Source organism: Solea senegalensis, linkage group LG8 (assembly GCF_019176455.1).
Source record: "Solea senegalensis isolate Sse05_10M linkage group LG8, IFAPA_SoseM_1, whole genome shotgun sequence".
In the NCBI taxonomy this organism is placed as follows: Eukaryota; Metazoa; Chordata; class Actinopteri; order Pleuronectiformes; family Soleidae; genus Solea; species Solea senegalensis.
The window spans coordinates 26840125-26852856 of record NC_058028.1 but is presented as its reverse complement, the minus strand read 5'-3'; the positions used below and the strand labels follow the sequence as shown (position 1 = coordinate 26852856).

The following is a 12732-nucleotide window of genomic DNA, read 5'->3' as shown; positions in this document are numbered from 1 at the left end:
AAAGAAGGTGAGTCCAGTCTCAAGTGGTTTGGTGCTGTGCAGCAGAGAGGGACAGTTCTGGTTTTAACTTTTGTTCAAGCAGCAATCTGGCTTGTCTCTGCTTCAAGGTAAGCGATGCAGGTAGTCTGAGATATCAGACAGCAATGGGGGACGATTTACAGTCTGATTACTCAAAACATCTCTGGACAACATCCTTGTATGAGGCTTGGGTATTCAGTAGAGCTTGACAATCATACCGGAAGAGTAGTTGAGCCAATCCGAGGGGCGGTAACGTATTGTGTCACTTCCTGTGCTTCCACTGGTGTTCCGCTGTGTGTCTCCTGTGCTCTCTGCAGTTTATATCTACTGGAACTATCATTTCACTGAACAAACACTCGTTTTATTACTAATACTAGTACTAAGACTAATACTTTCACCCGCTACTTTTGCTTCACGTACGGTGTTTCTGTCTTTGCAAGTGTAAAGTTAGCTTAGCAGCGATGGCTTCTCTCTCTCCCTCTCCTTCTCCTGCTCTCTCCTGTGTTGTGTGCCACATGTTTAGTTACTCCTCTGCCTCCTTTAGCAATAAAAGTACTAAAAAATTTAGCTTGCTGGCTAGGGTGGAGGCGAGGCTTAGTGAAGTAGAAACTAGGCTCCGCACCATAGAAGCAAAATCAGTTAGCCAGTCCCCAGTAGTCGTTGCAAACCACATAGCATTAGCTCCCCCAGCAGCTCTCGTACAGCCTGGAGACAAACAGGGCAGCTGGGTGACTGTAGTGTTAAGCCTAAGAGTCCTGTCCACCACCAACCTGTTCACACCTCAAACAAGTTTTCCCCTCTCAGCACCACACAGACTGAGAAACCAACTCTAGTAATTGGTGACTCCATCCTGAGGAACGTGAAAATAGCAACGCCAGCGACCACAGTCAGGTGTTTTCCCGGGGCCAGAGCGGGCGACATAGAGTCTTATCTGAAACTGCTGGCTACAGATAATCATAAATACAGTAATGTTATTATTCATGTCGGCAGTAGTGACACCCGATTACGCCAATCGGACGTCACTAAAGTTAATGTTAAGTCTGTGTGTAGGTACGCACAATCTATGTCTGACAGCGTAATCTTCTCTGGTCCTTTGCCCAATTTAACCAGTGATGACATGTATAGCCGCATGTCGTCATTCAATCGCTGGCTGTCGAGGTGGTGTCCAGAAAACAACATTGGGTATTTAGATAACTGGCAAAACTTCTGAGGGAAACCTGGTCTCATGAGGAGAGACGGCGTCCATCCCACTTTGGATGGAGCAGCTCTCTTATCAAGCAGCTTAGGGCATTTTATTAGAAACCCATGACAATCCAGAGTTGAGACCAGGACACAGAATTCCAGTCTTTCATGCTTCTCTGTGCTTTCGGACAGCATCCCAGAATCTGCCATTCATCTTACAACGCACTCCGTCCACCGCGGAGACCGTACAGTGGCTTCGGAAAGGAAGAGAGGCAGGGGCGTGTGTGTCTACGTAAACAACAGTTGGTGTTCGGACGTACAGGTGGTTGAAAGACACTGCTCGACTGATATCGAACTTCTAATGATGAAATGCAGACCATTCTATATGCCTAGGGAGTTCAGTGCTGTGTTTTTGCTGAGTGTTTACATCCCGCCGCGGGCGGACTCCGCCTTGGCGTTGAGGCTGCTGCATGACATCATCAACAAACACGACACCACACACCCGGATGCAGTGTTCGTTGCAGCCGGCGATTTCAACCACTGCAACCTCAAGAGTGTTCTCTCCAAATACCACCAACAAGTGAACTTTCCGACGAGGGAGAACAACACTCTGGACCAGGTCTACTGCAACATAAAGGGAGCCTACAAGGCTGTGCCTCGGCCTCACTTGGTCAGTCCGACCACATCTCAGCTTTCCTCTACCCCGCATTCAGACAACGCCTCAAGCAAGCCCCTCCAGTATGTACTACTGTTAAAGTGTGGAATGAAGAAACTGAACTGGTGCTTCAGGACTGCTTTGGTAGTACAAATTGGGACATTTTTAAAGCTGCTACGGGGACTGACTGTATTGTGGACTTGCAGGAATATGCCTCCAGTGTCACATGCTACATCAGTACATGTGAAGAAAACATTGTACCCACAAAATGTCGCAAGATATACCCAAACCAACAGCCCTGGATCAACTGTGAAGTTCGGTCCATGCTACATGCTCGCTCAGCTGCATTTGCCTGAGGCAGCGCTGAGGACTACAAAAAGGACCTGCGTAGGTCCATCAGAGATGCCAAGAAGCAATACAGACTGAAGCTGGAGGGTTTCTACTGCACCACAGATTCCTGTTGCATGTGGCAAGGACTGCAGCACATCACTGACTACCAGCAGGGGAACAGATGGGCCACAACCAGCCAGCCCTCACTACCAGATGAGTTAAATGAGTTCTATGCCCGCTTCAAGGCCTTCAACACCAACCAACAGAGAGGACCACTGACCACGGAGCGTGCACAAGACTCACCACTCACCGTGACAACAGCTGAGGTGCGTACAGCTCTGAGGAGAACAAATCCACGAACGGCAGCCGGCCCAGACAACATCTCCGGGCGTGCCCTCAGGGTCTGTTCATGGGAACTGGCTGATATGCTTGCTGATATCTACAACCTGTCACTAGCACAAGCTGTTGTTCCTGTTTGCTTCAAATCCACCACCATCGTTCCCCTCCCAAAGAGGGGAACGATGGTGGTTTTACAGTTTGCGTACCGTCAGAACCGTTTTTCTTTTTTTTTACCTTATATATGCTTTTTTACCTTATATATGCTTTCTCTAGGGAACATTATTAGAAAGCATAACATACATTTTCATTGTTATGCAGATGACACACAGCTATATCTATCGATGAGGCCGGATTAAATAAATCAGGTTGTTCAACTCCAGGAATGTCTCAGAGACATTAAGTCCTGGATGACCTGTAATTTTCTACTTTTAAACTCAGAAAAAACTGAGGTCATTATACTCGGCCCTAAACACCTCAGAGAAAAACTTTCTGTCACTTTAGATGACATCACCCTGGCTTCCAGTTCCACTGTGAGGAACCTTGGAGTTACTTTTGACCAGGAAATGTCTTTTGATTCACACATAAAACTAATTTCCAGAACAGCCTTCTTCCACCTGCGGAACATTATGAAAATTAGAAACATTCTGTCTTTACAGGATGCTGAAAAACTAGTTCATGCTTTTGTTACATGTAGATTAGATTACTGTAACTCCTTATTAGCAGGATGTTCTAACAAGTCTGTTAGAATCCTTCAGTTAATTCAAAATGCTGCAGCACGAGTTCTGACAGGAACTAGAAAGAGAGACCATATAACTCCAGTGTTAGCTTCTCTACACTGGCTCCCCATACAGTTTAGAATTAAATTTAAAATTTCTCTCCACTGATGCCTAGTGTTTGCTCATTGTGTGAACTGTTGGGGTTCTCTGCTCTCTTTGATGTTGTCTATGTACAGTGCCTTGAGATAATGTATGTTATGATTTGGCGCTATACAAATAAATAAATTGAAATAAATTGAAATTGAAATTAGAACCGGTCCACAGACAATGCCATCAACACTGTCATTCACACCACCCTCACTCACCTAGAGGCCAAGGATACATACGTCAGACTGCTTTTCATAGACTACAGCTCAGCGTTTAACATGGTCATTCCCCATAAACTCTCTACTAAGCTCCTCACTCTTGGTTCAACACCTGGTCTCTGTAACTGGTTGCTGAGCAGTCAGTCAGAGTTGGCTGAACTGTAAGCATAGGGACTGCGTGCCGAGTCCCTTACTGTACACCCTCTTCACCTACGATTGTGTGACCACCCAGAACAACAACAGTATTGTAAAGTTTGCGGACGATACTACAGTCATCGGACTGATTACTGATGGGTCGGAAACGGCGTATAGGAGAGAGGTGGCAGAACTTGTGGCCTGGTGTCAGGACAATAATCTCTCCTTGAATGCAGAAAAGACCAAGGAGATGATCATTGACCCGAGAAGGAAGACAGTGCAGCACATACCACTGTGCATAGGTGAGACAGAAGTGGACAGGGTGAAAACCTTCAAATTCCTCGGGACTTACATCACTGAGGACTTCACTTGGTCTCACAACACACAGCAAAGGCTTAAGGAAGCGACTGTACTTCCTGAGAAAGCTGAGGAAATTTGGCATGTCATCCAAAATCCTCAGCAACTTCTACAGGTGTACGGTCGAGAGCATCCTCACCAGTTCCATCACAGTCTGGTATGGAAACTGCACTGCCCAAGACAGGAAGGCCCTCCAGCGGGTGGTCAAAACTGCACAGTCCATCTCTGGAGCAGCCTTCCACTCACTTCAGGACATCTACTCCACCAGGGCCACCAGAAGAGCCCACAACATCATCAAAGACAGCACACACCCACATCACAGACTCTTCACGCTGCTACCATCAGGCAGACGCTACAGGAGTCTAAGATCCAGAACCACAAGAATGACAAACAGTTTTTATCCACAGGCCATCAGGCTGGTGAACAGCTCCCTCATCAAGACCCCCCCCCCTCCCTCACATCCCTGAACTGATCTACATACACACACACCCACACACACACCACCCCGAACTGATTAACATACGAACACTGCTACTACTCTCTGTACTGTCAATACTTGTTATCATTTCTTCCCAGAATCAATTGTACAATATTGTCCTTGGATCTGTTCTAAGATTCCATTTTTCATTTTAATTTTAATTTTGTTTTTTTAGTCTGTACATTTTTAACTTGTTAAGTTATATATATATTTTTATTTCATTTTTTTCGTGTGACCAGGGAGATGTGCAAAGTAAGAATTTCATTGTGCAGTGTGACGTGTGTCTTAACTGAACATATGACAATAAACCTCTTGAATCTTGAATCTTGTTGAAATGTCTGGATTTAGTTTAATATGATGTTAGTGATGTCCATGCGTCCTAGCTTTCAGCTCTAGATGCATGCTTGTAACCTCTCATATAACCAGGCATTTCATTCTACAAAAGTGGTTAACAAAGGAACACATCAGCCATGTGTTCAAGAAGCCATCTTTGATTTTTTGTCAACCATCATCTTGATTTGTTGTCTACCTCTATCTGACTTGACCATTTGGTCTGTACACACACATAAACACAAGGTATATAGTTGCATTAGTATTGTTTTAATCCTTGATGTATTTTTAATAAATGTTTCTAAAATATAGTCTGGTCTGATTAATATTGCACAAATGTAAATATTGCCAACCTCTTCCCTGTAGAACTCAAATCCTTCAATTCTAGTACTGTGATTTATCAACTACCAAGTGAATTATTAATCATAATCCAAATTGACGTACATCTTGTTGTGAGACACTACACAGGTTAAACCTGTTCCTCAGGTTAAAACAGAAACTAATTGATTTGTCTATGTATTTTACAATTTGCTTCAACTCATTCTCGAGACCTAAAAAATGATAGTCCCCTAAGAAACTGTTTTTTTTCTGGCTATGTTGAATTCAGCAACAGGTTAAATTTGAATGAGTGCAAGGAGATAATAAACTCTCAACTATGAAAGTTTTGATGCTAAGAATGCATCGAATGTATCATTGTTGGAATGCCTCCTGCTAAATTACCACAGACAGGCCAGCCTTTCACTTCTAGGCAAAGCAGGTCTACAGAAAGAAGTTGAGTCCCGAACAATGCTTGCCTCCTCCAAGAGGTAAACAAGGCCAATAAGAAAGCTGTGTGCTATTTAGTAGACCTACACTCATAGAGTTGTGGAGTCAGGAATCCAACCCACAACCTTCTAAATAAATAAGAAATACAAACACTTGCACCATGATGATAATGACAAGAGAACTATGTGCAAATGACGCATGACGTTACTGAGGACCTGCCCCTACAGCTTCTTAGTCTGCCCTGATAGGTTATGTGCAAAAATAAACATTGTCATAAGTTAATAAAATGTGAGTGGTGATGGGACTGAACTCAATAACTGGATGAACGATAGGAAAGTTGTGAATCATAGGAAAGTCATGAGGGTATTGCTATTGCTAATGTTGTACTGCTGCTTATTCTCTGCTGTGTACTCCTTTTTTTATTCATCCTCTTGTCAGTTACAGGGACAGTTTATTCTAAATGGCATGCACAAAACTGGAGATGTGATTCTAGGTGGAATTTTTGCAATCAACTTATTTTCTGCTGATCCTGACCTGACTTTTACCTCAGAGCCACAGCTGCCTACCTGCTATAGGTGAGTCTGAAAGGGAAACAGTACATTTAAGGAGCTGTTGTTTAGCTAATCAGTATGACATATTTTTTTAGTAACAAGAACTGATTACATTATAGCTGACATTTTTAAGCATTGAAGTTTGATTAAGGGTGTTAATGATGATATTATTTTCAGTAGCTGTAGTCGTGAAATATGTAGCGTTGCACCTTATAAGGTTTTTCCAAAAACACTTGTTTTTTTGTTAGTTTTGATGTCACAGGATTCAGACAAACTCAGACCATGGCCTTTGCTATCGATGAGATCAACAGAAACTCCAACCTGCTGCCTAATGTCACTCTGGGATACAGTCTGTATGATAACTGCGTCCAACTAGGAATTGGATTTCGTGCAGCACTGACCTTAGTCAGTGGTCAAGAAGAGCAACTTATATTAGAGGAGAACTGTGTAGGAACTCCTCCAGTCCTAGGGATTGTGGGTGATTCTTCATCCACACGTTCAATTGCCTTATCATCATTGTTAGGTTTGTACAGAGTGCCTCTGGTAAGTTTATCTGCCTCTGTAGTCAGTCATTGTTTTAAATAATTGGCATGTAATTTAAAAAAAAATAATAACAATAATTCAATTGTAAATATTAAATATTCAACATTGGAAAGCTTTTTGAGTCTGCAGATGATGACTGTTTTTAGTATATGAGATGTTATTTTTTGCAGGTGAGTTATTTTGCCACATGTTCCTGCCTGAGTGATCGACGGAAGTTTCCATCTTTCTTTAGGACGATCCCAAGTGATGCTTTTCAGGTGAAAATCCACCCCCCCAAAACCCCCCTGAAAAAGTGTCTCACTCATGTCTCAATAACAGAGTTGTGTGGTGTCAGATATTCAACACTTAAAGACAGTGATTAAACATGAGTCTTTGATGAACCTATTCAGCAGGATTTCTAGTAAAGAGGATTCCAGCCTGTGCACTAATCCCTCTGCTATGTGTCCACATAGGTGAATGCTATGATTCAGATTCTAAAACACTTTGGTTGGACTTGGACAGGTCTCATCATCAGTGATAATGATTATGGAGTCCACGCTGCCCGATCCTTTCACTCTGATCTGGGTCCAGCTGGTGGAGGTTGTCTGGCTTACACTGAGATTTTGCCTCAAGGTGACGACCCTGATGAAATAAGGAGAATAGTGGATGTGATGAGGAAATCTACAGCCCGAGTGGTGATTGTGTTTGCAACTCGCACGATTAATCTCATGAAAGAGGTCAGTCATTAAAGAGATATTCTAAAAAAAACAGTTTAGAGTTTAGATTTCATTTTTAATGTTTCAACTGTAAGTTGTTAAAGCTGTTGTTAGGAGGGTTTTAGAGTAACTGTGTTTACCAGGACCATTACTTATTATATTTCAATGTACAGGTGGTGAGGCAGAATGTGACAGGCCTGCAGTGGATTGCCAGTGAAGCCTGGACAACAGCTGCTGTGCTCCAGACTCCTCACTTCACCCCATACCTGGGTGGAACACTGGGCATCTCCATCCGTCGAGGAGAAATACCAGGACTCAGAGACTTCCTGTTACAAATACGTCCTGAACTACATCACAACAACACAGATGGAAACAACAGGGTGAGAATTTTCCACTAACTGGTTATTTGTGGATTTTATATACTGGCTTTAATACACAAAATAATTATCTTTCAGGTGAATCAGTTTTGGGAACACACATTTCAGTGTAGATTTGCACCACCTCCAGCAGGTTGGGTGGAAGCTGGAGGAGAATTATGCACTGGACAGGAGGTTATAGAGAATGTGGAGAATGAATTGGTGGATGTTTCAAACCTCAGACCAGAGTATAATGTGTATAAGGCTGTGTACGCTCTGGCGTATGCTCTTGATAACATGCTGCAGTGTGAGCCAGGGAGAGGACCTTTCAGCAACAACACCTGTGCTCATTTACAAAGACTGGAGCCATGGCAGGTGAGATATCAGTTTACACTACTATTAGTTTAATTTGATTCTTTGTATTACTTTAAGACTTGAATAACAGACAGGTCTCTCTCTTTGACTGAAAATATAAATTCCTTTCAAGTCAACTTGCACATGTTAAATGAGAGTGTGAATCTGTTGGTCAGCCCAGGGAAACAATGACTGTCTTGTTTTCTTTTTATGTCTGATTCTCCTTTCCAAAGCTTGTGTATTACTTGGAGAAAGTCAACTTCACCACAACATTTGGTGATCAAGTGTCATTTGATGAGAATGGTGATTCCATACCAATATATGACATCATAAATTGGGTGTGGCTCCCTGATGGAAGAACTAAAGTTCAAAGAGTGGGTGAGGTTAAGAGGTCAGCCTTCAAAGGTGAAGAACTCACACTGGAAGAAGACACAATCTTCTGGAACTTTGAATCCAAACAGGTTACTACTTTTTTTTTTCTCCATTATTGTCTCTTTGCCACACTCACTGGTCTGGATTCATATTTTTCCTGAGTTTGCAGAGGTTTGCTATGGTCCATATAATGTGAATGATGTCATTCACCCATGTTCGTTATGGTACTGTTAAAGCCTTCATGGACATATGCGTGCACCTTTGACTGTATGAAAGTCCCACAGGCCTTTCATTTCGATAACTGATATAGGATTTCCTTTTTGATTCTCTCCCATAAATCACCCATGTGTGATATAGGTAAAACTACAATGTGCAGGCTTTCTCTTGAAATAAGTTGGTCAATGTAGCAGCACTGTGGGCAGTGCTCAACTCACTGAAGCACCAACAAATTGTTGACATGCAAGTGAAAGGCATGACCCACCACTTGCTGTCTGCACTAATTCCTCTTGTGAGATGTGTTTTCAGATGAAGACCAACATTGGTGAAGGGTGGCATTAGTGAGAGCATGTCCACCACAGGGTGGTTTACTGTTGTCTTTTAGATCTGTAAGTGACACATTTGTAGATAATCACTCTCATTGCGCCTTCTGTGATCTGGCGGCCCTGATGAGCTACATTCTCATGGTTGTATCTGAGCAGGAGAGAAGCAATGTGTTGAGTGCGGGGAATGATTAGTGAGTGCTTTTCTTCATTTGTGAGAGGTGCCATCATCAAACATTTGCCAACTCTGAGCATTCCATCTTCATCTTTGTAAGGGGACTTTGTTTTAGCAATGTTTGCTTCAGATGAAAGAATATTCTTCTTTGAATAGCTCATGCTGCACAGAGCAAATAATCACTGCCATAGCTCTGAGAAGGCCTGTTGTGGTGTTTGACTCACTATACCACTTCCACAGCATCTGCTTTGATTTGAGATATTTTTGAAGGATGCTGCAACTCAAATCAGTGATGCTAAAGTGCAGCACAGGATCATCCATTAAGAAAATCTAAAAGATGCACCGCTTTCTTCCTTGAGCAACAGACTCTGACAATGGAACGTAGCATCTTGCTATCTGAATATCTGAACAAATCCTTCCACTTTCTTCACAGAGAAAAGCTTTTCCTTTACAAACATTTGACAGTGTCTAAGACACCTCTTTGAGTGTATTGTTTTCCTCTTAGGAAACCTGAAATGTGAAACTAAGTCTTTCAAATCCTTGGCCTGCTCATCAGGCCTTCCTTTGTGACTGTTGGATGTTATCATATGTAATAGTAGTTTAGACTCTGACGTCCATCATCAATATAAAATTAACCACAAAATGCTAAGCATCAGAGACAAGCTTCTTTGCTCTCATATGTGGCTCACCTCATACTGTAGATTGCCACAGCAGCTGTGGCACTGTTGCAAAAGGCATGTTGTCGTATAGTCTCTAACATCCTTACTGATGCCACCGAGTAGCAAAGACATTTTATAATATGAGACTGTCCTCCAATGAAACGTACATATAGGTCGTATGCAGGAATTACGACCTATGTTTACGTTTTCAAAACCAGCGCCCCGAGCGGTTGTATACTTAACAGCAACCACTTCCACCTTAGACGCGGTATCTAGTAGCTTCGCTGCTGTCGGCACCGGCAGTCGGCTCAGTGGCGAGAGCACTGTGCCGGAGCGTGGTCGACAATAATATGATTCCTAACTATACCACCTTTTTAATATTTTTTTAATTTTTACTACCGAACCCTGTCTTTTTTGCCCTAACCCTACCCTCAGTAACATCTGTGCATATTCGAGTTGGAAAATACTAGTAAAAACATACCTTTACGTCGCATTCAGGGCTTTGAAAAAAACGACCCACAGTCACGTTTTCAGAAAACTACCTATATGTACGTTTTCAGGGGTTGAAAAAACAACCTATATGTACGTTTCAGTTGAAGGACAGGTTGCATAATATTCAGCACTTGCAGCTTGAACTTGATCCTTGCTGAGGTTATTATCTTCTTAACATAGCATTCTGAGGTAGTCTCTGTGGTACACTTGCACCACAATAAAACAATAAAACATTTGCTGTATGTCTGCTGCAAATACTACAGAATGTTTTTTCGCGGTGAGGGATGACCCCTAAAATAGTCTTGTTTGAATTGGGGCCACCAAGTAGCAAAGACTTTCCATCATATTCGGCATATGACTTGAGCATCACTCTCAGCTGATCAGATTTATGGGGATTCACTAAATGATGGTCAGTACCAGTGTGCTTTATCTTTCTCAGTGGCAGGCTCTACATCTTCATTGTGAAGTATTGTTTGTATGAACTTAATGCACTCTTCATGTCTGGTGTGAAACAATGAATATGGTTCATAGTTTTGGAAGGTGCTGTCTGGGGAGCTTAACAGTAATGGTGCCACCCAGTTATTGCCCTTGTATTAAACATCTCTCCATGATGTCAAGAGAAGCTTGATCATCCACTAAAGCAGCAACCTTATCATCATTCCATCTTTTCTTAAAAACTGCAGAACCGAGTTTGTCAATGTTCTTTCTAAAATTATTTCTTGTGTAGAAAAAGATATAGAGCAACTGCGATGAGATGACGTATGGCTGAAATTCTCCTTGACCAGGACTTTGTTTGGACATTGTCAGATGTACAACCACTGCTGAGTACAAGCATTTTCACCACATTGACACTCACTGATTTGCAAGTTGTTTGCAGGCAGACTTCACCCACTATGATCCACACAAGGTCCAGCTGCTTCATGTAGTTATACAAGTATCACCATCCACAGGGCTTAACAGACATGCAACAGAAAACACACAGCACATGGAAACGTATGAAGGGGTACCATAAGAGACAATAACAGACTGATTCTTCTCTACACAGCCTCCTCAGTCAGTGTGCAGTGAGAGTTGTCCTCCAGGTACCCGCATGGCCAGAAAAAAGGGGGAACCTGAGTGTTGTTTTGACTGTGTCCCTTGTTCTGAGGGAAAGATCAGCAATACAACTGGTGAGTATGACGCTTTAAACACCACAGTTCAGAGCTGTTGTATAAACATGTATGTCATCACTTTTTTTTCTCAGACTCCATGGAGTGCACCAGTTGTCCAGAAGATTTCTGGTCCAGCCCCCAGCATGACCACTGTGTTCCTAAGAAAACAGAGTTCCTCTCCTACCATGAGCCTCTGGGTATCTGCTTGACAACCACCTCACTGTTGGGCACATTTATCTGCGTTGTTGTTCTGGGCATCTTCATCCATCATCACAGCACACCTATAGTTCGTGCCAACAATTCAGAGCTCAGTTTTCTTCTTTTGGTGTCACTCAAATTGTGTTTCCTCTGCTCGTTACTCTTCATTGGACGACCCAGATTATGGACTTGCCAAATAAGACATGCGGCATTTGGTATCAGCTTTGTGCTTTGTGTCTCATGTATCCTGGTGAAAACCATGGTGGTTCTGGCTGTGTTCAGGGCCTCCAAACCAGGAGGTGAGTCCAGTCTCAAGTGGTTTGGTGCTGTGCAGCAGAGAGGGACCATTCTGGTTTTGACTTCTGTTCAAGCAGCAATCTGCACTGTCTGGCTTGTCTCTGCTTCACCAGTGCCTCATAAAAACACCCAGTATCACAGTGATAAGATAGTTTATGAGTGTGCAGTTGGCTCCACTGTTGGTTTTGCAGTTTTACTTGGTTATATTGGTTTACTTGCTGTCCTCAGTTTTTTGTTGGCTTTTCTAGCAAGGAATCTTCCAGACAGTTTCAATGAAGCCAAATTCATCACGTTCAGCATGTTGATCTTCTGTGCAGTGTGGGTTGCCTTTGTCCCTGCTTACATCAACTCTCCAGGCAAATATGCAGATGCAGTGGAGGTTTTTGCCATCCTCGCCTCCAGTTTTGGCCTCTTGGTGGCGCTGTTTGGACCCAAATGTTATATAATCCTGGTAAAACCAGAAAGAAACACAAAGAAAGCCATCATGGGTCGTGGGACCACAAAGTAATAGCTTAACACCCCTGCTGCACTTTCTGATACACCATATTTTAGAATTGTGTTGAAATTATTATATCACAATACAGACAATAAAGATGTTGAAAATAAATAGTTACAATCATGTAGTTTTTTTTTTTCTAACCACTGATTATTCCAGTGTTGGGAGTTAACATAAGGACAAC

At 42.6% G+C, this 12732-nt stretch overlaps 1 protein-coding gene across 1 annotated transcript; it reads left to right on the top strand.

The window, feature by feature from the left end:
- The first annotated feature begins 6002 nt into the window (after window positions 1-6002).
- Window positions 6003-12659, top strand: LOC122773969 (extracellular calcium-sensing receptor-like). The gene is made up of 9 exons (XM_044032989.1): window positions 6003-6245; window positions 6470-6764; window positions 6935-7021; window positions 7217-7480; window positions 7633-7839; window positions 7915-8190; window positions 8403-8630; window positions 11452-11575; window positions 11650-12659. The coding sequence occupies exons 1-9, from the start codon at window positions 6028-6030 to the stop codon at window positions 12558-12560; spliced, it is 2610 nt and encodes an 869-aa protein (XP_043888924.1). The 5' UTR covers window positions 6003-6027; the 3' UTR covers window positions 12561-12659.
- Window positions 12660-12732: the final 73 nt, after the last annotated feature.